This window comes from Saccoglossus kowalevskii, chromosome 10 (genome assembly GCF_978046115.1).
Source record: "Saccoglossus kowalevskii chromosome 10, keSacKowa6.1, whole genome shotgun sequence".
Lineage (NCBI taxonomy): Eukaryota > Metazoa > Hemichordata > Enteropneusta > Harrimaniidae > Saccoglossus > Saccoglossus kowalevskii.
The window spans coordinates 22,603,912-22,629,674 of record NC_140650.1 but is presented as its reverse complement, the minus strand read 5'-3'; the positions used below and the strand labels follow the sequence as shown (position 1 = coordinate 22,629,674).

Below are 25,763 nucleotides of genomic sequence, written 5' to 3'. Positions count from 1 at the left end.
AGACAAAGTCCGGGAGCGCACCGGAATTGGTGCGCAAGTTAAAAATAAGTAGTTTCCCGGTTGAATTCGGCTGAAATGACGATAGTTATCTGTAACAACCATTACAAAGTTATCTGAAACTGAAATGTCTTTAAAAAACCACAGGGAGCCCAGGAACTATAATCAACTGTAATACGCAGTCTCTATGAGCGGCGGGGGGGGGGTGGTATCGGTTGGTATCTAGTGTAAGAAATAGACAAGGGATGAAGGCTCCAGCCAGCTCGCATTTTTTAAACTCAAAAAAACAGATAAAATAAAATCTAAAAAAAATACCAGGTTGAAGAATATTAGTTGCTCCTTCGAATTTCGCCAAAGCCTTGCCTACATTTTACCAATATCTGCAGAATAAATCAAGAAAACTACACAAATTGACTCCATTTAGGAATTCCTAACAGTTAGTCCGAACGCACGACACCGTTGGAGGCGTGCCCTGTTCAGCATTTGTCAACAACCAATCACAAGACTGGTTACGAACCAGTTGAGCAAGGCTAACAGAGTTGTGACCTCGATGTGGTTCGTAACCAGTCATGTGATTGGTTGTTGACAAATGCTGAACAGGCCACGCCTCCAACTGTGCCGTGCGTTCGGGCAAACCGTTAGGAATTCCTAAATGGAGTAAATTTGTGTAGTTTTCTTGATTTATTCTGCAGATATCGGTAAAATATAGGTAGGGCTTTGGCGAAATTTGAAGAAGCAACTAATATTCTTCAACCTGGTATTTTTTTTATATTTTATTTTTCATTCTTTTCGTCTGTTTTTTCGAGTTTAAAAAATGTGAGCTGGCTGGAGCCTTCATCCCTTGTCTATTTCTTACACTAGATACCAGCCGATACCCCCCCCCCATAGAGACTGCGTATTACAGTTGATTATAGTTCCTGGGCTCCCTGTGAAAAAACGACTAGTAAAGACGGACACGCGGAGGTACCGGAGAAATTATTCACCAAACGCCGCCATTTTTAATTTCATTCACGCGACAGAATGCGATAGTTTTTAGGGCAAAGTGGCCGATTTCAATGACAATTGGACTCCGAACTGGGAGTTCTGGATATATCTGGTAATCGATCATCATTTTTGGTAGCTGGGCATGTTATTTAATTAAAAAAGTTACATTTTTCAAAGTCCCGGACTTTGTCTATGGAAGTTTGCAGGGCTGTGGTGGGGACATCTATCAACGGAACGCGTCCCCGTACACACTACACTGTACGCAGGGCTAGGCGTCTTAGATATGCTGTCAGTGTTCAGTCACTCGTCTTGGCATTAATTATCACTTCTGACACCATGTTATGGGTTCTGTTCATTGAGGCTGCATACATTAAGTGTATAAACAAGCGGGTTATCAGTATGAACGCCGAGGGCGCCACATCTTACATAAGGGTAACTCCCTAACATCTCCCTTCTTTTATCAACACTAAAGTTCAATGTTCACACTTTATGTTGATGCTTAATCAGGATGCTAAAAGTCATTTCTTATATGCAAAGATCTTGAACGAATCAAATATCGAATCAAAGATCGAACAGGGTCAAGTAACATATAACACTAACTGCAAAGACTCCCATTGTGTGCACACGGGAGTAAAACAAACACCGTTTAAATTAGTAAACACACGTTTGAAATTACGCTTTACGAACTATATTTTTGAGTACTACACGTAGTAAATAACGTAACTTACACTGGAAAGCTATCACTTCTCATTTCGTCTGTTTTACCGTTGCCCGCTCGTTTCGTTACTGCTCGATGTTGACAATCTCGTCTTCTAAGGGTTGCCGGAATCGTTTCGGTGGCGCTGGTTCTGGCTCACTCAACAAGTCATAAACTTTAAAATTGAGATCAAAATTTGCCACAACGTCCTTTTCTTCCTCCATTTTGTTGTTTGTCGTGTCCACCGCAAGTCACACAGGTTTAGACTACTGTCGTCTGATGTTTGTTATGGTCCGAGCAGCTGATCGCGCGCGTTCAATGAACCCTGTGTCGTCACAAGAAGCGGTGTAGAAGGACGCCGACCGGCAGCGTCGTTGTGTCGTCACAGACCTCATTCAGCACAGACCTCATTCTCCTTCCCACCTTTCCAGAGTTCCTTGCGGTTTGATCACCGAAAGTATATTCGCAGTAATAGAACTCAGCCTGCGCAGACCTGTGTCATATGACGCATTACTACCCGATTTTGGCTAGAATAGCGCTTCGCTGCCTTTTTACACTAGTGTTTATACACGGAACTTGATAATATTTTTTCTCCAATTTAAGTTGCTTTTTTAACGTATTGTTTAGTGACTGAAATATTAATGTTATTAATAATTCAATCTTTGAAGCAACAGAAACTAACACATAATAATGATTATTGAAATTTGTTTTTGAAGTTCGAAAGTACTTGCGTAATTTCCGGTTTCAACTAGTTCGAATTTAGAACGTCCTTGAACGCGATAAAATCTCGCGTAGAACGCCTTCCGAACCAGACACTAGCTTCGCAAACTTATTGAAAAATTTGCGCAATTTGAGCCCAGTTTGTTTTTAAACGTTTTCCAAGTTTCAAGTATCATTATTTAGAAAACAGACCCATGAAACGATTTAATATTTCTGTAAAATACGTGCCAACCGACGACTGAATTCGCAAAGTTCGAAGTTTCGAACAAACTCCCGGCACACCTTGCGCGATATGGGGGGGTTTTGGGGTCCGTTGACAAATTGATTCAATTTGTTTTTGTATAATGTAAACAAATCATTAACTTAATCTGGCGATTTTAAAGTTTGGACCCCCCATAAAAAAATCCTGTATCCGCCCCTGGTTAGATCGCCGAACATATATGTTCGTAGAAATAGAACTCTGGGAGATTGGCGAACTCCGCACAGTTCAAAGTTCGATACGCGTTACTTATCATTACTGCACAAAGCAGGAGCGTTTTCGATTATTCGCCTCGGGGCGCCCTGAGTGACCCTTCCTCGAGTCAGCTCGAGGTGCCTCAAGTCAAGGAAATAAAATAACACAATAAACGGCCTCGAGAAACTAAAGTCAGTTAAACAAAATGGCAGACCGTGAACATATACGCCCTATTTTAGGACTGTTGGTACAAATATTTGTGCAGCAAACTGAGATGCTAATGTTGGCTCTCATTATGAATAATGACGATGCATTTGGGCTGCTATTTGCAAGAAGAGCAGCTGTTTCGCGCATCCCGGGATACGCGGAAACCGTTGTTCCGCGATACGAGCCAGATGATTTTAAAAGCTACTTTAGGTTGGAAAGGTCGAGTTTTGATATTATTTTAAACGCGAGTTAAACTTTTGTTTACATATGCAAATTTCCTATTTGCACTCATTCGTTCATTGGTTACAGCTGTTATTTAATAGAGAAACAGTTATCGATTTTTCTGTGGTATTTAGGTAAGTTTATTTTATTTCAGTAACTGTCTCAAATTGTGTTTCGGTGCTTGAACGAGCATTATAAATCGAGGGAACAGATAAGCATGTCAATTCTTCTAGTTTTGATGTGTACATGTTTTTTAACTTCTCGTCAAGTAGCTCGATAGGGTCTCTTCCAACATCCTATTCGAAATAGCCTAGTTTGTAATACACAGGAACTGTAGTCACTCGGTTACTTTAATAAGACGTGTCATGCCCTGACTCCGAATAAAATTTTTCAGTAATTAAATTACAATATATATGACTTGAGTTAGAACTTAAAGTGCAATCTTTTCATAGGTGCCAAAGCATTAGATTTCACAATAAATGTCTAAGTTTATAAACTTACTATAACCTTTGTGTTCTATGTCTGTTAGACGCGGAAAATCGAAGCCATTCAAGCCAGAATTGAAATATTCCCCAGAGTACAAGATATACGGTAATGTTAGGAAACCCCTTTCAGTGAACTCATAGTTGCTGTGAACGTAGAAAGTAAATTAAGGAAATAACACCGAATAAATGGCAAGTTAAATACTACGTCAATAATTACTGCGTTCGTGACTCGAACCGGCGATTCCTTCCAAAATAAATACGTTAACAGAACGTTTTTTCTCCCGAGTTTTAGTGTACCACGTGCGCCATTTCACTACAATAACATTTCCTTGCAAAACACAGTCCGTGATAAAATAGTTTATATTTATGTTTTTACATGCTGGCATTAATAAATAGTTCGAATGTCACATATGTGTTTTCCACTTTTTGTAGTTCGGTTTCAAATGAAACAACCACGGAAAAATGACCACAAAATTAAAGGCTGCCTGTAGCAGAGGTACTATTGCGTAAAGGGCAAAGACCTATTGGAAGGAGATTGGTATATCGTGTGCCGCATTCACGGGGTACCGTTTGACCAATCAGAACGCGCAATTTCAGTATACGGCAATGCATGGCATTATAAAATAGAAATAATAGGGGAAGCGCAGCCTATTATTTCCTAAATTACCTTCATTGCTTTCAAAAGTTAAGGTCACTTTTTCTGGATCATCTTTGTCAATATTAATTAAACTTCCTCCGCCTGATCTTCTTCTGCTTTCAAAGTACAGTTCCAATACATCTATACTTGTGTCGGGATTGAATCCTGTAACTTCCAATCTACAGTCTTCAAAGGGATCCTCATCACTACATACGTCTTAAAAATGCACGAATTAAAAAAACAACATATGTCAATTAAAAAATAGTACGGCAGTATTTAGTTCGCAATATGTAAACATCGTTGTCTATCATCGAACATTATTTGTTGGGTATTATTTACCTTCGACATTAGCAAACGTTTTACTTTCTGATTGTTCCACTGACTTCACTACAACTGTTGTGTCATCAATGATATGTCTGGGTTGTTTTAAAACTCTCACAGCAGCTGAGAGGGAAAAACAGTACAGCGTTGATATATACATAAATTAATACTGTCGGTAACACTTGGACGGAGCTAAACGGCTACTTACGAATGGCGGTTACCGTAAGTGTAATGTAATGTAATATAATACGATTGTACTCACAATCACGTTTTTCGAAAACCACGATAAACTTGTCACCTTCTTGTCGACATTCATTTACATCCCCACCTCCAGACCGACGTTTGCTGTCAAAATACAGTCCTATTGTATCTAACCGAGTGTGTGGGTCACAACCAGACACTTCTATAGTACAATTAGAGTCATTATCATCTGAAATAAACAAACACGCTTTATAAAACATTATTTGAGTAGTCCGGCTAGACGTTTCCAAGAAGTGATGGGGAATAGCGTTGTTTACCAAAAATGACGAGAATTTGTATCGGTCTAGTTGATGTGAGAGCTATTTTACAGTTTGAAAGTCTAAAAACTGAAATATATGGACAGTGGTCAACAGCAATATAAATAGTACTGTTTAATCATCTTCAAAAACAGGCGTTCATTTTGTTCATTTAGCGTTAGGAACTAATATAAACTTTACCTTGTACATTTTCATTGTCTTTCATTTTTGCTTTTTGCACCTTTACTCTTCTGTTGTTAATTACATGTGTGGGATTTTCCAAAACTCTCATCATGACTGAAATGGAATTGAAAAACAAATTACTGGTGATAAATAGATAATAAATGTGTATACTGTTAGCAACACAACAATGTGATTATTACAAGAACAGAACGGTTATATGCCTGAAAATGCATACATTCGGCTTCACTGACATCTGGCATTTGACAAGTACATAAAGAAAACAATAAACAACACACATTTCAATAATAAAATTAAGTCAATTATGTATCACGAAAAGTGATAGATATCAGTGTGAGGCATATTTTATTATAAATGCTTCTCATGAAAATGTCAGCATAGTTATAGTTAAAAATTTGACATTGAAACTACAGAAACTAATTAGTACTACCATCCTGGTCTTCAAAGGATACAAAAAACCTGCCACCTTCCTGTCGACATTCGTTGACGTCACCACCTCCAGACCGACGTTTGTTCTCAAAATACAGCTCTATTGTTTCTGACTTGGTGTCTGGATCACAACCAGACACCTCTATAGTATAATTAGTGTCAACAGGCATTTCTGAAATAGAAAAGAACATGCTAATAACTTATTAGCTTAGTATATGTCAGTATCCATCTTTATTGTAGTTATGAAAGAGTCGGCCTTTATTGTGTAGTAGAAAGTTTATTTACAACGATATTTTTTAAAAAAAGATTTCGGAATTCCAGAGCGCCTAGAGCAAATGTTAATATGTTCAGAAAACAGGTAAAAGACAATAAATTTACCTTGACATTTTCTACTAGATTTAGTATCTGATTTTGCTTTTCGTACCATTAAATTTCTGTTGTTAATAACATGAGTTGGTTGTTCCAAAACTCGCATCCACGCTGAAAAAAAGATAAATGTCAAGTGCATTTAAATAAGCAAAAGTACCTAAAAGACAGCATCCTGGGCAAACATGTGCTTCGTGTATTCTTGCAAAAAAAAATACCTAGCTCACTTTACAGACAGCATTAAAACAGAAAAAATATAATATTCTTACTAACCATCTTTGTTTTCAAATGTCACGAAAAACGTGTCACCTTCCTGTCGACACTCACTGACGTCACCACCTCCAGACCTACGTTCGTTTTCAAAATACAGCTCTATTGTTTCTGTCTTAGTGTCCGGATCACACCCAGAAACCTCTATAGTACAATTGGTGTCAACGAGCATTTCTGAAATAGAAAAGAACATACTCATAATTTATTACTCAGCATTTCACAAGGAACTAATATTTTATACACACATCACAAGGGAGACCAAGGCAATTGTCGACGCAGGTTGGTATCTACCAATTTTGTAGTAATGGACACAATTTTGGGGTCCGCATTCGGCTTTTATTATATAATAACAAGTTTATGTACAACGACATTTTTTAGGAAGGTGAAAACAGTAAATTTACCTTGAACTTGTCCACCAGTTTGCTGGATAGATTTAGTAGTATCTCGTTTTGCTTTCCGCAACATTATTTGTTTGTTGTTAATAACATGGCTTGGTTGTTCCAAAACTCGAATCAGAGCTGAACAAATAATAAATTTCGTATGTAAATATGAATTAGTAAAATTGTAGTAGTAAAAGACAAAAAAAAAAAAATAGCGGCAACTCGGACATTTTAAACTGGAGTCATTATAATTTATGTGCTTTCCCATTTCGTAAAACTGTAAAACATTGACAGCTAAGGCATATCACATTCAATGTATATTGTTATATTTTATAATAGATGCTAATAAGAGATAATACCTAGCTAAGTTTACAGACAGCATTAAAACACAATAATATAATATTCTTACTAACCATCTTTGTTTTCAAATGTCACAAAAAACGTGTCACCATCCTGTCGACACTCACTAACGTCACCACCTCCAGACCGACGTTTGTTGTCAAAATACAATCCTACTGTTTCTGATTTTGTATCCGGGTCACAACCAGACACTTCTATAGTACAATTACTATCACCAAGTTGTTCTGAAATAAGACATGTAAAACTTTATAAAACATGATTCGGTTCATATTACAATATGTCAAACACAGCTGAGTTAAATAAACCCTTTATTGGTCATTTTACATTGATGCACGCTCGATTATGTTTTATTATAATTATGTTTACTCGTTTTAATTATATTTACTCATCGCAATGATTCAATTGATAGTCAAATCTGAATATCTGTATTTGTATCGTTTGATGTAAGTAAGTAAGTAATTTATCTATTATAGTGACCTGCAGCTCAAAGAACTGCCCAGCCCAGTGGACTTATAAGTCACCTTATATAATAATGGTTACATTTACAAATAAAGGTTATGAAAAAGAGCTTGAAATAATGTATCAACAATACAATCGTGTAGTTCATTAAATTCAGACGTAAAACAAATTTCTTCTTTTGTAAAAAGCCTTTTCTATAAAAAGAGCAAGTTTTCTTATTGGCCCTGAAAATAAACGAACCAGTATTTGTTCCCGTGATATGCAAGTTATTTCATTGAGAATAGAATCTAGATACTCATGCCTCAATTCATTGTATTGCTGATAGTCAAACAAAAAATGTATTTCGTCCTCAACAACGTTTGCATCACAAAATTTACATATTCGTTCACTTACAGGCTCGTGTCTAAATCGCCCAGTCTCAATACGGAGAGTCAAAATGCCCATGCGCAATTGAGCTAATAGTGACCTTTGACCCCGACTTAAATTTATTAGCACGTACTTTTCTGGTTTATATTCAAATTTAAAAGTTGCATAGACACGTAACTTTGGTTTGTGGCTAATATCTTCTGACCAAGATGACTCTGACCTCCTCGCAATATTTTCGTTTAATGCATGTATATTTACGTCAATTAGGTGATCGACGTTTGTTATCAAAATACAGCTCTATTGTTTCTGGACTAGTGCCTGGGTCACAACCAGTCACTTCTATAGTACAATTAGTTTCATCATCTAATACAACAACTATTTCTGAAATGAGATGTACAGGCTTATAAACTAGGTTGAGACAAAACATATGTTACACAAAATATGCCCATCAGTCAGCCATTTTTAGTCTACATTTTGTTGACCACAAATAGCTGCATGCAGGATACCTTTCACTAGTATCCATGGATAACGTGCATAATGTATAATTATGTAATGAAACTGTTATTTGAATGCCAAATGGCAATGAAACACACAACCGTACACATTTAAAAGAAGTCATTTAAGTAAAGTACAAGTTCATAAACGCAATACAACAACAACCAAATTACAGATAAAACATATTACATTATATTACATTGCGTGGTAAAATAAGTAAATGAATGATACATGGACCCCAAGATGTCAAAGTGTTTGAAAAAAAAATCATCACATTCTGATTCATATGCGGCGCCCGTCATACATGATTCCAAGCCACAGAGTCAAGTGACATTGATGCCATCTGAAATCATTTGTGATACAGTATTATCATACTAAACCACATACTCATTATATTTGCCAAACATGTGAAATCTAAACATGTTCAATTTATTACTGTTGTTATGCACACTTATCACAACAAATATATCTGAAACGCGTTTTTTGTGTCTCCAACAAGTTTTATTTTTCAGTACCACCGTCGACAACAGTGCACGTTTACATGCATTTTTCATAGTGTAACCCACGTTTATGGTGCGTTGTAAATTACATATGAAGGTGTTTAAACACATTTAATCGTAATTGTAACAGTTACACAGAGTTTTTCAGAATTCGATTGGATGAGGGTTAAGTAATAAATGTTCGAAATGGTATGAACTATGTTTCTATTGGGAAGTATATATAATTTACCTTCAACGTTTTCAACAGTGTTTATGTCAGTCTTTGCTGCTCGTTTTACCAATAGCGTTGTGTTCTTGACAACATGGGTGGGTTGTTCCAATACACGTCTCACAGCTGAAAAGAGAAGATAACATCAGTGACTGGAAAGATATATATCTATGAAAATATGTGTGCTCACTCAACTCACGCAAAGCATGGTGATTGTGAATAAAAAAGTCTGGACCTCGCATTGGCTTACAGACATAATTGTATTGTTATATTTTATACTAACCATCCTCATTTTCAAAAGTCACAAAGAACTTGTCACCTTCCTGTCGACATTCGCTGACATCGCCACCACCAGATCGACGTTTGTTATCAAAATACAGCTCTATTGTTTCTGGAATTGTGCCTGGGTCACAACCAGTCACTTCTATAGTACAATTAGTTTCATCATCTAATACATCCACTATTTCTGAAATGAGATGTACAGGCTTATAAACTTGTTTGAGGCAAAACATTTTACACAAAATATGCCCATCAGTCAGCCATTTTTAGTCTACATTTTGTTGACCACAAATAGCTGCATGCAGGATACCTTTCACTAGCATCCATGGATAACGTGCATAATGTATAATTATGTAATGAAACTGTTATTTGAATGCCAAATGGCAATGAAACACACAACCGTACACATTTAAAAGAAGTCATTTAAGTAAAGTACAAGTTCATAAACGCAATAAAACAACAACCAAATTACAGATAAAACATAGTACATTACATTTCATTACATTGCGTGGTAAAATAAGTGAATGAATGATACATGGACCCCAAGATGTCAAAGTTTTTTTTTAAAAAATCATCACATTCTGATTCATATGCGGCGCCCGTCATACAGGATTCCAGGCCACAGAGTCAAGTGGCATTGATGCCATCGGAAATCATTTGTGATACAGTATTATCATACTAAACCACATACTCATTATATTTGCCAAAATGTGAAATCTAAACATGTTAAATTTAATACTGTCGTTATGCACACTTATCCCAACAAATATATCTGAAACGCGTTTTTTGTGTCTCCAACAAGTTTTATCTTTCAGTACCACCATCGACAACAGTGCACGTTTACATGCATTTTTCATAGTGTAACCGACGTTTATGGTGCGTTGTAAATTGCAGATGAAGGTGTTTAAACACATTTAATCGTAATTGTAACAGTTACACAGAGTTTTTAATAATTTGATTGGATGAGGTTTAAGTAATAAATGTTTGAAATGGTATGAACTATGTTTCTATTGGGCAGGGTATATAATTTACCTTCAACGTTTTCAACAGTGTTTATGTCAGTCTTTGCTGCTCGTTTCACCAATAGCGTTGTGTTCTTGACAACATGGGTGGGTTGTTCCAATACACGCCCCACAGCTGAAAAGAGAAGATAACATCAGTGACTGGAAAGATATATATCTATGAAAATATGTGTGCTCACTCAACTCACGCAAAGCATGGTGATTGTGCACAAAAAAGTCTGGACCTCGCATTGGCTTACAGACATAATTGTATTGTTATATTTTATACTAACCATCCTCATTTTCAAAAGTCACAAAGAACTTGTCACCTTCCTGTCGACATTCGCTGACATCGCCACCACCAGATCGACGTTTGTTATCAAAATACAGCTCTATTGTTTCTGGACTAGTGCCTGGGTCACAACCAGTCACTTCTATAGTACAATTAGTTTCATCATCTAATACATCCACTATTTCTGAAATGAGATGTACAGACTTATAAACTTGTTTGAGGCAAAACATATTTTACACAAAATATGCCCATCAGTCAGCCATTTTTAGTCTACATTTTGTTGACCACGAATAGCTGCATGCAGGATACCTTTGACTAGCATCCATGGATAACGTGCATAATGTATAATTATGTAATGAAACTGTTATTTGAATGCCAAATGGCAATGAAACACACAACCGTACACATTTAAAAGAAGTAATTTAAGTAAAGTACAAGTTCATAAACGCAATACAACAACAACCAAATTACAGATAAAACATAGTACATTACATTATATTACATTGCGTGGTAAAATAAGTGAATGAATGATACATGGACCCCAAGATGTCAATTTTTTTGAAAAAAATTTCATCACATTCTGATTCATATGCGGCGCCCGTCATACAGGATTCCAAGCCACAGAGTCAAGTGACATTGATGCCATCTGAAATCATTTGTGATACAGTATTATCATACTAAACCACATACTCATTATATTTGCCAAAAATGTGAAATCTAAACATGTTCAATTTATTACTGTCGTTATGCACACTTATCACAACAAATATATCTGAAACGCGTTTTTTGTGTCTCCAACAAGTTTTATTTTTCAGTACCACCGTCGACAACAGTTCACGTTTACATGCATTTTTCATAGTGTAACCCACGTTTATGGTGCGTTGTAAATTACATATGAAGGTGTTTAAATACATTTAATCGTAATTGTAACAGTTCCATGGAGTTTTTAAGAATTCGATTGGATGAGGGTTAAGTAATAAATGTTCGAAATGGTATGAACTATGTTTTTATTGGGCAAGGTATATAATTTACCTTCAACGTTTTCAACAGTTTTTATGTCAGTCTTTGCTGCTTGTTTCACCAATAGCGTTGTGTTCTTGACAACATGGGTGGGTTGTTCCAATACACATCTCACAACTGAAAAAAGAAGATAACATCAGTGACTGGAAAGATATATATATAATATGAAAATATGTGTGCTCACTCAACTCACGCAAATCATGGTGATTTTGGATAAAAAGTCGGGACCTCGCATTGTGCTTACAGACATAATTGTATTGTTATGTTTTATACTAACCATCCTCATTTTCAAAAGTCACAAAGAACTTGTCACCTTCCTGTCGACATTCGCTGACATCGCCACCACCAGATCGACGTTTGTTATCAAAATACAGCTCTATTGTTTCTGGACTAGTGTCTGGGTCACAACCAGTCACTTCTATAGTACAATTAGTTTTATCATCTAATACATCAACTATTTCTGAAATGAGATGTACAGGCTTATAAATTAGTTTGAGGCAAAACAAATATGCGTATCAGTCAGCCATTTTTAGTCTACATTATGTTGACCACGAATAGCTGCATGCAGGGTACGTTTCACTAGTATCCATGGATAACGTGCAAAATGTATAATTATGTAATGAAACTGTTATTTGAATGCCCAAATTGTCAAATAATTGAATGAATTATACATAGACCACATGCTATACCAAAAGTGTTTTTTCCAAAATAGTATGCACATTCTGATTATTGTTAATGAGTGACAGAGGTTTCATTCGATACGTTGTTGCCATTTATACTTTTCAGGATGCTGTTCCAGAAACAGAACTTGTTGGTGTTGTCCTGGATGATACCTTCAGCTAGAAGGCAGTGATTATTTACACCACAATGCACCCTGACCCAATCATTGTATCTGGACCATGAAACCTAGCAAGTCATATGGGTACATAAAAATGCCTCAACTGACTTAGTTCAGTACGATTTCATGAGTCGTGGTTAGAATTCTCCGTGGTTTTGAGTACACAGATGTTGCATTCCTCCAGAAACACGTTGTGATATTGGTTATAATATCATTGACGGCATGCAATTCGGCTTAAATAATTTAAAAAAATTACTCAACCTCACCAGATGAAATTTTAAGTTCATGGAAATTTTAAATTATTCCTTTTCAATGGAGTTATACACAGGGGTCAATAAGTGTCAAGTTTAATTATGTTAATGCTATCAATAACATCCATTGTCATAAATTGAATTTACCTTTAACAGTGTTCATTTCCGGTTTATCTGGCTCTGCTTTTTGCACCAATAATGTCTTATGCTTCACAACATGGGTGGGTTGTTCCAATACTCTTCTCACAGCTGACAAAGAGATTGAACGTTAGTCGTGTCGAAAAGATAAAATTCATTGCTGGTAGGAAATACTGATGAAATATAAATATTCTGTATTCTACATAAGATCAGCCGACACAGTAATTTCCGCCTGATACAGAAAAGATTTTAGTTTTGCAAAATAAAACATGCTCAGTGGTCTGGTAAAAAAAAAGTGTCATGATGTGCTTCAATTACAAATTTGAAAATGCAATTTTACTAAATGATATGTTTGGCTAGTTAAAAAATTAAATGTGCTCAGTGGTCTGGTAAAAAAAGTTTCATGGTGTGCTTCAATTACAAATTTGAAAATGCAATTTTACTAAATGATATTATCGAATGAGTTCAAGTTGAACACCTTTGTATTCCGATGACTGATTCAAATAGCATGAAACAAAAAAAAAATTTAAATGAAATATATGATTATTTTTTTCAAAGCACCAGAGTAGCATAAAGAGAAATATTGAGTAAATAAGGTATGAGACCTAACAAAAACGAGACATATTATGACACAGCCCCAATACAATATCAAGTAAGCGAAGTTGTGTTTACTTTATGCACTCATCTTGATTGATTCGAAAATAAATGGACACAAAAGTTATTATTGACCATAAACGACCACATTGTGCCCAAAAAAGTGTATGTATTACCAAAATTGTCAGTGCATTACGTGTTATTTCAAATTTATATTTGTCCTTTCAAGTATACATGTGCTGTCATAGAAAACTAAATTTAGTAAGTTATTTGTGCTACAGGTGCTCTGAATATAAATCTGAAATCCCAGATGTAGTTGGAAGTAATAACCAAAGCGTCACCGACGTCATTCAGACAGCTGAGGTAGTATAACTTATGGTGATTTGGTGTGACTACTTGGAATGGGAACGAATGTAGAGCTGGTTGGTGCAAATTAGAATTACTTGCATTTGTGCCTGGTAAACAATTCAGAAAAAAATCAAATCCTGTCATATTACGTATATACTCACCATCTTGGTTTTCAAAAGTCACTATGAACTTGTTACCTCTCCGTCGACATTCAGTGACAACTCCACCTCCAGACCGACGTGTGTTTTCAAAATACAGTTCTATGGTTTCTGCACTAGTGTCTGGGTTAAAACCAGTCACTTCTATTGTACAATTGAGGTCTTCAGATATTTCTAAAATGAATGTATCAAAGACAGACAGGACTGATAACACATCGTTTTAATATGCGATGCCATCATTTGAAACTTGACAGCAGGCAACTTATTATCTATAGAGTACTTAGTGACTCCAACCACTTTAACCATTGTAACAGCTTACTTTTTTAACTAACACACAATTTAGCATATCTATAAGCAAGGTGATATATTGCTGAAAATTTATGTAAATTTGATTATCTACCCTGAATTACAGAACAAATCTTAAATTTCGCAAAGCACAGGCTTGACTAAGCCATGGTTTGTTTGGTTACAAGCTAGATGCCTGCTACAATAGGACCAAACGGAAACAAGCTCAAGGTCTAACACACCTCAACCGAAAACAGACATTTGGCGTTGTTTCCCTTTTATTAAATGTACACAAGCCAAACATTACTCTGTATTGTGGCAAATCATGAAAGGTTATGTGTGGGAGATGTGTTAGTCTGCCTGTGTTAAGAACTCTGGGATGGAGAGTGGACAAAAAAAGAACCGGATACATGCAACCCCGGAAGAAGTCAGCAGCATAATTGAAACATTTTTTTTAAAGATAGCGGAGTGAATATGGGTGGGTACAGCTGGGAAACATGAATATCAGTTGAAAATAATGATTTTTCAGAGAAAATGGATTGAAATAGAGATGATACGTGTGAATTCGCTGAGTAAATATGACCGTGACATAGTTTTTCAACTCCCAAAATACCCGCAAAAAATATGAAAATACTACGCTATAGCCAAAGATAATGTGCATGCTCGTGATATTGTTTAGATAGAATAGTGTGCAAATTATCAGAAGCTGTTACGAGTTAGTTGAAATATGAGGGCAGTTTTATTTGAGGGGATTTTTTACGTTGCGAGTTGGAAACATTGCATTTTGTATTCGAGGTACTGAGAATTACAAGACCAATAGTAGTACTGAATGTTAAATTACAATAAATTCAATTTAATTTTAAAATTTAAATAAATTGCAAAACCGTATGCATGCATGCAATTTAATGACAATTAAATTCAATTAAGCCTAATTTAAGTGCAATTATATTATATATTGTATCTACGTAAACTTACGTTATTTATTTTATTTTCAACCTAAACGCCGTTTAAATTTGATTAAATGTTTCTGGTATTTAACAAGTGCTGGTGAAACAATACAGCTTCACCAGTTGTTGTTCCGGGCTCTATGCGTCCATGTTTCTGAATTAATATATGTTGATCTTTTACTAGAGGCCAACACCGTTCTCAGGGCTCGATAACAAAAGAAAATAAGGCTTTTGCAAATTCCTGCATTTACAATTCTTAGCTCCTAGAACAATATATCACAATGGTTGTCTTGATTTTTGTTTAGTTTCGAGGGATTTAACAGCGTTATGAATATGTGGAAGAATACCAGACGCACAGATGAGCCCAACATGATAGATAAAACTCTCTAGGTTAACTATCTAGATTGGCGCAGAAAAAAATAGGTAATGGACGTGAGGGGTATAACAGTCTACAGGCTTGGAGTAAGATTTGAACCCCTGTTCTAAATGGTGATGTATTATACGCTGTACATTGAACAATTTGATTAAGATATGTTACCTATTTTACTTGAACTGTCTTTGTTTTCTGGTTGTACATTTAAGCTTGGTTCCAACGTCCTTCCTTTCAGTGGTAGGTTACTATTATCATAGCGGGTTTGTAGCAACGACTAGTGTGATAAAAAGAAATACAATGAATAACAGTCCCAGATTTGACATAATTGTATATTGTTAGTTTAATATGTGTTGTTTAAGAGGTCTCTTGTATGTACCATCAATCTTGCCATGATATGCTAATTTCACGAAATTGGTATTCTGACTTTATAATTCCCTCGAAAACTAGTTCAGAGTAATGTTATCGAATACCATTCGTTCAGATAGGTATATATATTCGCTCATATTATCAAGGTCAGTCAGGGTCTAGTGAGGGTAAGTAAAACTTTCATTCATTGCATTTATATTGCTCAACTAAGCCATCGGAATATATGGTCTAAATTATTAGTTACACAGTTCAGAAAGGAACCGTTGTACTGAAGTGGAAGCACCAATTCTTATGAAGTCTGACATGTGAGAAAGGGCCAATTATTCCATATAAATTAAATCTGCTACTGTTAGCAATTGGTATTCTTGAATTTATTTTCAACGTACTCTGAGGATAGGACCAGCACATGGGATCGAAAATTTGTAACGATTCCGTGAGTATAAATATTTCAACCATTATTTGCATTTCATGGTTTTCAACAGATTTAAAATTGATTTATTATTAGGTAATTAATACTATAGTCTCAACATACATGTACCATGTAACCTTGCACAACCTTATTGTGGATGAGGTATACAGCCTATCTCTGAATATAGTTCCTATATATAGTAATATAACTCACATCAGTTTGTACATTACAGGTAGATACGTCATCTGCCTCTTCTGTGGCATATGTTTCTAAGTATCTTGCTTCCATTTCGAGAGGACATGCAGAGACTTTTAATTGGACTGTAAATTCATCTCCAAAACTTATCAACTTTTTCTTTTGATCTGTGAGAGCTCCGTTAGCTCCTTGAAATGGAAGAAATAAAGCAGTGTATAAATTTAACATTACAATGACTTGAACAATTGTCAGTGGTTGACCTTTGCATTATGACAAACAATACGCGGGAGCTAGAAACCAAGGTTACAAGGAACAGCGCTAGAAGGACGTGGGGGTTAAGCACACACAAACCATGTACAAACTAAGGTCATTCTACATAAGGCCTGTAGGTCAGCAGAGACAAGTCCTGATTGGTTGGCAAGTTACCATGCGGATATTTGCTAAAAATAGGAGGACTAGGCTCCAGCAGAGAGTGGCACTGGAAAACGGAGACGTGGGGAAGTAACTGGTGGAGTTCGAAAACATACTGTGCACGCTATTGTCTGAACGCTGATTGTTGTAAGTGAGTGAGACTGGACTTTAATGATCAGTTGTCGGAAAGTGTGGTACTGCTGATGTCAACGTTGGAGTAGAATTGTTGTCGGGATGGGTGGTACCGTTAAAAGTCCACGTTGAATTGTGTGCGTCGATTGCAAGCAGCAAGGTAGCCGTGGTAAAATGGCAAATGACGCTACCGTCCTATATAACTGGTCGGGAAACAACAAAAATATGCAGATTTTCCTCAAGTAAAATACCTCAAAGGTAAACTAAATCCCAATGTCTCCTCGACAGAAATCTGGGTTCGTTATTTCTTCGTTGTAGTTCATTTTCCAACCATTTCTCACCATTTTTGCAACCCTTGTTAACGACAACGCCGCAATCAATCAAAAACTATCATGTGATTTCAAGATATCAACAAATCCACGTGTTTCTCTGTTTACGAAGACGAGTTTATTAAATGTAATTTGTCTTTATATACATAATAATTAACGTTGTTCATATATTTTCATTATAACTTCCTTTTTTCATTGTTATTTAAATTTTTTACCGCTCCAAAACGCCGTGAAACCACAACAAGGCTGCCGGGCATTCGCAGACAGTGTGTCACTGTCATTAAAGGTCGGGTTAACATTTATCGCAGTTCGTGAGTTAGGGAAGCGACTCTTAATGAACAAAACATTGTATCGACTCTTTAAAGGTGTTTCCCTCACTTCACGGCTTGAACTAGTCAGAGTTCCGGCTTACACACCTGATTTGCGGCTGACTAAATTTTAGTCAGAGTTCATCTGTACTGGTAAATTAATAATCAGTGATAGGGCGATTTGTGTCCGTAAATTTGGTTACTGGTGGTGACACATTTTGAGGCTTTCTGAGGAGCGTTACTTGTATGTTGTGTTGCGGATTTACTCTTACTGCTCCGGGTATAGTTTTTAAGCTCCTCTGTCGACGAAGTCGAGCGGAGCTTATAGTATTACTGATCGTCCGTCGGCGTCCGTCGTCGTCGTCGTCGTCGCCGTCGTCAACTTTACATTTCGACTTCTTCTTAAAAACCACAAACTGTATAGCTGTGAAACTTTCTAAGAAGGTACCTTGGGCGCTTCTCACTCAGAGTTGTTCATTTCGTGTGGATATGTTCAATTGTCTTATTTATAGCGAATATTTTTGTCATTTTTGGTCAAAAATGCTATCTTCTACTTCTGGTTGAAAACCGCTAGCCCGAATGCTTTGATACTTGGTATGTAGGTACCTTGGGTGAACCCCTCTCAGATTTGTTCAATTTGTGATGATATATTCAATTCTCTAATTTTGGTGAATATTTTTTTAATTTTTGGAAAAAAGTGATATTTTCGACTTCTTGTTGAAAACCGAAAGTCCAATTGCTTTGATATTACATATCTAGGTACTACATGTGGACCTCTCTCAGATTTGTTCATTTTGTGATGATATCTTTAATTCTCTAATTTTGGTGAATATTTTTGTAATTTTTGGTAAAAAGTGATATTTTCGACTTCTTGTTGAAAACCGAAAGTCCAATTGCTTTGATATTACATATCTAGGTACTACATGTGGACCTCTCTCAGATTTGTTCATTTTGTGATGATATCTTTAATTCTCTAATTTTGGTGAATATTTTTGTAATTTTTGGTAAAAAGTGATATTTTCGACTTCTTGTTGAAAACCGAAAGTCCAATTGCTTTGATATTACATATCTAGGTACTACATGTGGACTTCTCTCAGATTTGTTCATTTCGTGATGATATCTTTAATTCTCTAATTTTCATGAATATTTTTGTCATTTTTGGTAAAAAGTGATATTAAAAAGAGGTTAAAAACCGCAAGTCTAATTGCTTTGATATTATATATACTACATAGGTACTACAGGTAGACCTCTTTCAGATTTGTTCATTTCGTGATGATTTTGTTCTTCAATTATCTAATTTTAATGAATATTTTTGATAAAAAGTTATAAAAAGTCTGATTGCTGTAATACTATACATATTGTTCATTTTCTATCTTCTGTTCTTTAATTGCAATGTGCATTGGTAACAGCGGAGCTATCTCAGCCGACAGGCTGCTAGTTATGTATATAGTGATAGACGAATTTTCTAGTTTTTGGTAGCAGTATATTTCGTTCACTGAATTGGTGCGTTAACTAGCGCTACAAATTTGTTGTTAAAATACCGGGATTAGAGTTTATAGATATTACTTTGATCATAAATATACTTCTACAGATATTGTGCTGAAATGTTTATGATTTTCCATTTAAATTAACAAAATTCGTTTTCAAGAGTTTGTACTGAGCTATACTGTAATTGACCTGTACACTTGACTGGCCGTTGTAATTTGTATAGCGAGGTTAGGCATACTTACTATTTAATTAGTTAGTAAAAGTTGATGCTGTATTTGCCTAGGGAGATGACAGCCCGTTAGTGTGGTGGGTAGTTGGATTGAAAATTTACTGTTAGTGAGGGTTTATGCTGGATTTTATATTGTTAAGCAAATTACATTGTCTTTAAGGTCATATAGCAACATACTATTAATATATTAATATTTTACCCCTATGTCATGTAGTAGCAGTAAATGCAGATAACCATTGATGTAAATGAATTATTTGTGAGCTTGACTTATGATCATATTTGTTTCACTATTGGTAAAGTGACTGATCTGTCTGAAAATTATTAGAAACCAACAATGATACATATACGGACACCCATGAGATTAAAACGGTTGTAACAAATTTCTGTTAACCCCCTCTTCTTGCCATTTCATTTTAAGTGGCTAGCCAGGTCTTGTGTGCGGTGCTGGCGGATTACGTATAGTTGAACCTAGATTAAGTATTAGGTAAAAACTCATAATGATTCGTCGCTCAAATTGGACAACTAAACAGACATTGACTGGTAGTGTTTGAGGAGGCAATGGAGACGGAATGTGAATTCACTTCCTCTTAAAATGCCCAGGGTCCAATGAATGCTTATTATGTGCTTCTTAACAACGCTATTCATAGCACTGACAAATTTCCCATTGTGTCATTGTTTCCGTGAACAGTAATGTCTCGCTATAGTCGTAGTCTAGAGGGTGGGTTCGTGGAATTTTGCGTGCCAATTTTCCAGTTAATAAGTATTTCGAGCTATTGGTTTTCATTTCCTTATAGATCACCTTATACATAAAAAAAAGTTTATTTGACGTGTCGATTACAAGGTACAATGGAGGCCGAGAATCGGAGCAAATTATTTTCATTTTGTGAATAAAACTCTTTAATAACGTGAAGATCGTTTCGTTACAATGTATATATTACAGCAAGTCTCAGTATAGGGGCAGCAAATTGGCAAACGTGCTCATTAAATCGCCGACAAATTTGGTTTTGATAGAAAATATTTGACCATCGGAACACATTTTTCACACATTTGGCCTTGTAAAATACCATGAACTTATTAAAATAACTTTGTTTTAAATATTACTAACATTTTGACCTCAATAAAGGTTAGTATTTAAATGTTGTTCCATCTGCTTTAGTCATAACTAAATGAGTTAAGAGTTATAATAAAATACGTAAATCAAATTGTATTTCAAAATACGTAAATCAAATTGTATTTCAAAATACGTAAATCAAATTGTATTTCAAAATGCGATAGTTGCTTTACAATAAATAACATAATATTTTATAACAAAATGCGCCACTTATCACAAAGTACCACACTCGTTATTACAATCATGATTCACGTATTGCGTTAGAGTTTGCGCCTCTTAATTGTCACCCGCACAAAATTAAATATGCAAAGTCTTTCAAAAATAGAAAAATAAAATTTCAAAATGGCCCATCATTACTTCCCTGAAAATCAATATTTTATCGAACTTAAATTGGTAAATTAAAAAAACAGTGGCTAGTAGTGTTTGAGGAGGCAATGGAGACCGAATGTAAATTCACCCCCCCGCAATGCCCAGGGTTCAACGAAAGCTTACTATGTGCTATTTATAGCGCTGACAAATTTTCCAGTGTGTCATTTCTTCTATGAAGGTGGGTTCGTGGAATGTTGCGTGCCAATTTTCTAGTTAATATGAATTTCGAGCTATCGGTTTTCATTTCTTTATAAAGCACTTTGTACATATTAAAACTTTATTTGACGTGTCAATTACAAGGTACAAAAGAGGTCGGGAACGGGACCAAATTATTTTCATTTTAGAACTAAAAGTTTTCAATAACGTGAAGATCGTTTCGTCACAATGTATATATTACAGCAAGTTTCAGTATTGGGGGCAGCAAATTCGCTGACAAATTTGGTTTTGAAAAAAAAAGATTTGATCATCGCAACAAATCGTGCATACATTTGGCCTTGTAAAATAGCATTAACTTATTAAAATACCGTTTTAAAAAAATATTACTAGCATTTTGACCTCAATGAAGGTTAGTATTCAAATGTTGTTCCATCTGCTTAAGAGTTATATAACAAAATACCTACATCAAATTGTATTACAAAATGCGTTGTTGATTATTTCAAAATTCAATTGTCGCTTTACAATAAATACAATTCACCAGTTATTACAAAGTACCACACTCGATATTACAATCATGATTCACGTATTGCGTTAGAGTTTGCGCCTCTTAATTGTCACCCGCTCAAAATTAGATATGCAAAGTCTTACAAAAATAAAAAAAAATGTCAAAATGACCCATCATTACTTCACTTAAAATCAATATTTTATCGAGCCCAAATTGGAAAGGTAAAAAACAGTGGCTGGTAGTGTTTGAAGGCAATGGAGGCCGAATATAAATTCACCCCCATGTAATGCCCAAGGTTCAACGAAAACTTACTATGTGCTATTTATAGCGCTGACAAATTTCTCAGTGTGTCATTTTTTCTGCGAACACCACTGTCTTGCTATAAACGAGGTCTAGAGGGTGTAATTCATGGAATTTCGAATGCCAATTTTGAGACTTGCTGCAATAACAATACGAATTCTACCTTACCTTCTACGGAGTCAAATCTGATCAAATATACGCTATGCTCCGAATCATTGCCACCAGGACTATCAATGCGGATAACATTTTCCACCTTGACAGTGTGAGAAAAAAGTTGTTGAAAAAAGTTGGTCAACTTTTCCTTTGCTGTACTGATACCAACGTTGACAGGAACATTCAAAATTAAAATTGATTTGCTGGAGTGAGCCATTGACTCAGATCAACAACAACTACCCAAACGACCAAACCTGTACTGTGAAATCACAGTGGGCGAAATTTTTAAATAATCAAAGATGGGAGAAATTTTGATCCACCTGATTGGCTGCTCTATATATCACGTGTTATGGTACCTTTAGTTGATATACGATTGTGCCTTTACAAGGCCTTTTAGCCTAGCATACATATAAACTATTGGTAGTGTAATTTAGATTATGATCTGGGCATTTCAATAGTAACGACCAATTTCATAGAGAGATGGTAGAACAATGTTAAAATGTATGCCTTTTCAGGCATCACCTGACTTTTTGAATATTATGATATGTTGCACGATTTTACTGTCGACCGATTTAAGTTATCAACTGTATTCTGTATTAAGTATTCAAATGTTGTTCCATCTGCTTTAGTCATAACTAAATGAGTTAAGAGTTATAACAAAATACGTAAATCAAATTGTATTTCAAAATACGTAAATCAAATTGTATTTCAAAATACGTAAATCAAATTGTATTTCAAAATGCGATTGTTGCTTTACAATAAATAACATAATATTTTATAAGAAAATGCGCCACTTATCACAAAGTACCACACTCGTTATTAAAATCATAAATCACGTATTGCGTTAGAGTTTGTGCCTCATAATTGTCACCCGCACAAAATTAAATATGCAAAGTCTTTCAAAAATAGAAAAATAAAATTTCAAAATGGCCCATCATTACTTCCCTGAAAATCAATATTTTAGCGAACCCAAATTGGTAAAGTAAAAAACAGTGGCTAGTAGTGTTTGAGGAGGCAATGGAGACCGAATGTAAATTCACCCCCCCGTAATGCCCAGGGTTCAACGAAAGCTTACTATGTGCTATTTATAGCGCTGACAAATTTTCCAGTGTGTCATTTCTTCTATGAAGGTGGGTTCGTGGAATGTTGCGTGCCAATTTTCTAGTTAATATGAATTTCGAGCTATCGGTTTTCATTTCTTTATAAAGCACTTTGTACATATTAAAACTTTATTTGACGTGTCGATTACAAGGTACAAAAGAGGTCGGGAACGGGACCAAATTATTTTCATTTTAGAACTAAAAGTTTTCAATAACGTGAAGATCGTTTCGTCACAATGTATATATTACAGCAAGTTTCAGTATTGGGGGCAGCAAATTCGCTGACAAATTTGGTTTTGAAAAAAAAAAAGATTTGACCATCGCAACAAATCGTGCATACATTTGGCCTTGTAAAATAGCATTAACTTATTAAAATACCGTTTTAAAAAATATTACTAGCATTTTGACCTCAATGAAGGTTAGTATTCAAATGTTGTTCCATCTGCTTAAGAGTTATATAACAAAATACCTACATCAAATTGTATTACAAAATGCGTTGTTGATTATTTCAAAATTTGATTGTCGCTTTACAATAAATACAATTCACCAGTTATTACAAAGTACCACAGTCGATATTACAATCATGATTCACGTATTGCGTTAGAGTTTGCGCCTCTTAATTGTCACCCGCTCAAAATTAGATATGCAAAGTCTTACAAAAATAAAAAAAAATGTCAAAATGACCCATCATTACTTCACTTAAAATCAATATTTTATCGAGCCCAAATTGGAAAGGTAAAAAACAGTGGCTGGTAGTGTTTGAAGGCAATGGAGGCCGAATGTAAATTCACCCCCATGTAATGCCCAAGGTTCAACGAAAACTTACTATGTGCTATTTATAGCGCTGACAAATTTCTCAGTGTGTCATTTTTTCTGCGAACACCATTGTCTTGCTATAAACGAGGTCTAGAGGGTGTAATTCATGGAATTTCGAATGCCAATTTTGAGACTTGCTGCAATAACAATACGAATTCTACCTTACCTTCTACGAAGTCAAATCTGATCAAATATACGCTATGCTCCGAATCATTGCGACCAGGACTATCAATGCGGATAACATTTTCCACCTTGACAGTGTGAGAAAAAAGTTGTTGAAAAAAGTTGGTCAACTTTTCCTTTGCTGTACTGATACCAACGTTGACAGGAACATTCAAAATTAAAATTGATTTGCTGGAGTAAGCCATTGACTCAGATCAACAACAACTACCCAAACGACCAAACCTGTACTGTGAAATCACAGTGGGCGAAATTTTTAAATAATCAAAGTTGGGAGAAATTTTGATCCACCTGATTGGCTGCTCTATATATCACGTGTTATGGTACCTTTAGTTGATATACGATTGTGCCTTTACAAGGCCTTTTAGCCTAGCATACATATAAACTGTTGGTAGTGTAATTTAGATTATGATCTGGGCATTTCAATAGTAACGACCAATTTCATAGAGTGATGGTAGTACAATGTTAAAATGTATGCCTTTTCAGGCATCACCTGACTTTTTGAATATTATGATATGTTGCACGATTTTACTGTCGACCGATTTAAGTTATCAACTGTATTCTGTATTAAGTATTCAAATGTTGTTCCATCTGCTTTAGTCATAACTAAATGAGTTAAGAGTTATAACAAAATACGTAAATCAAATTGTATTTCAAAATACGTAAATCAAATTGTATTTCAAAATACGTAAATCAAATTGTATTTCAAAATGCGATTGTTGCTTTACAATAAATAACATAATATTTTATAAGAAAATGCGCCACTTATCACAAAGTACCACACTCGTTATTAAAATCATAAATCACGTATTGCGTTAGAGTTTGTGCCTCATAATTGTGACCCGCACAAAATTAAATATGCAAAGTCTTTCAAAAATAGAAAAATAAAATTTCAAAATGGCCCATCATTACTTCCCTGAAAATCAATATTTTAGCGAACCCAAATTGGTAAAGTAAAAAACAGTGGCTAGTAGTGTTTGAGGAGGCAATGGAGACCGAATGTAAATTCACCCCCCCCCGTAATGCCCAGGGTTCAACGAAAGCTTACTATGTGCTATTTATAGCGCTGGCAAATTTTCCAGTGTGTCATTTCTTCTATGAAAGTGGGTTCGTGGAATTTTGCGTGCCAATTTTCTAGTTAATATGAATTTCGAGCTATCGGTTTTCATTTCTTTATAAAGCACTTTGTACATATTAAAACTTTATTTGACGTGTCGATTACAAGGTACAAAAGAGGTCGGGAACGAGACCAAATTATTTTCATTTTAGAACTAAAAGTTTTCAATAACGTGAAGATCGTTTCGTCACAATGTATATATTACAGCAAGTTTCAGTATTGGGGGCAGCAAATTCGCTGACAAATTTGGTTTTGAAAAAAAAAAAAAATTTGACCATCGCAACAAATCGTGCATATATTTGGCCTTGTA

General features: G+C 35.4%; 1 protein-coding gene across 1 annotated transcript in view; it reads right to left on the bottom strand.

Moving 5' to 3' along the window:
- Positions 1 to 24,590, bottom strand: part of LOC102801482 (protein mono-ADP-ribosyltransferase PARP14-like) — a 183,447-nt gene extending 158,857 nt beyond the window's left edge. Inside the window, exons 1-20 of the mRNA XM_085504376.1 lie at positions 24,323 to 24,590; positions 16,768 to 16,937; positions 15,945 to 16,053; positions 14,178 to 14,348; positions 13,084 to 13,185; positions 12,125 to 12,307; positions 11,860 to 11,964; positions 10,829 to 11,011; positions 10,567 to 10,671; positions 9,539 to 9,721; positions 9,277 to 9,381; positions 7,281 to 7,451; positions 6,889 to 7,005; positions 6,491 to 6,661; positions 6,230 to 6,331; positions 5,853 to 6,023; positions 5,423 to 5,518; positions 4,987 to 5,154; positions 4,743 to 4,847; positions 4,434 to 4,619 (exon numbers count right to left, since the gene is read on the bottom strand). Coding sequence (XP_085360502.1) covers positions 4,434 to 4,619; positions 4,743 to 4,847; positions 4,987 to 5,154; positions 5,423 to 5,518; positions 5,853 to 6,023; positions 6,230 to 6,331; positions 6,491 to 6,661; positions 6,889 to 7,005; positions 7,281 to 7,451; positions 9,277 to 9,381; positions 9,539 to 9,721; positions 10,567 to 10,671; positions 10,829 to 11,011; positions 11,860 to 11,964; positions 12,125 to 12,307; positions 13,084 to 13,185; positions 14,178 to 14,348; positions 15,945 to 16,053; positions 16,768 to 16,937; positions 24,323 to 24,524 — 2,905 coding nt within the window. The 5' untranslated portion in view covers positions 24,525 to 24,590. The remainder of the gene's footprint in view (positions 1 to 4,433; positions 4,620 to 4,742; positions 4,848 to 4,986; positions 5,155 to 5,422; positions 5,519 to 5,852; positions 6,024 to 6,229; positions 6,332 to 6,490; positions 6,662 to 6,888; positions 7,006 to 7,280; positions 7,452 to 9,276; positions 9,382 to 9,538; positions 9,722 to 10,566; positions 10,672 to 10,828; positions 11,012 to 11,859; positions 11,965 to 12,124; positions 12,308 to 13,083; positions 13,186 to 14,177; positions 14,349 to 15,944; positions 16,054 to 16,767; positions 16,938 to 24,322) is intronic.
- Between the last annotated feature and the right edge of the window lie 1,173 nt (positions 24,591 to 25,763).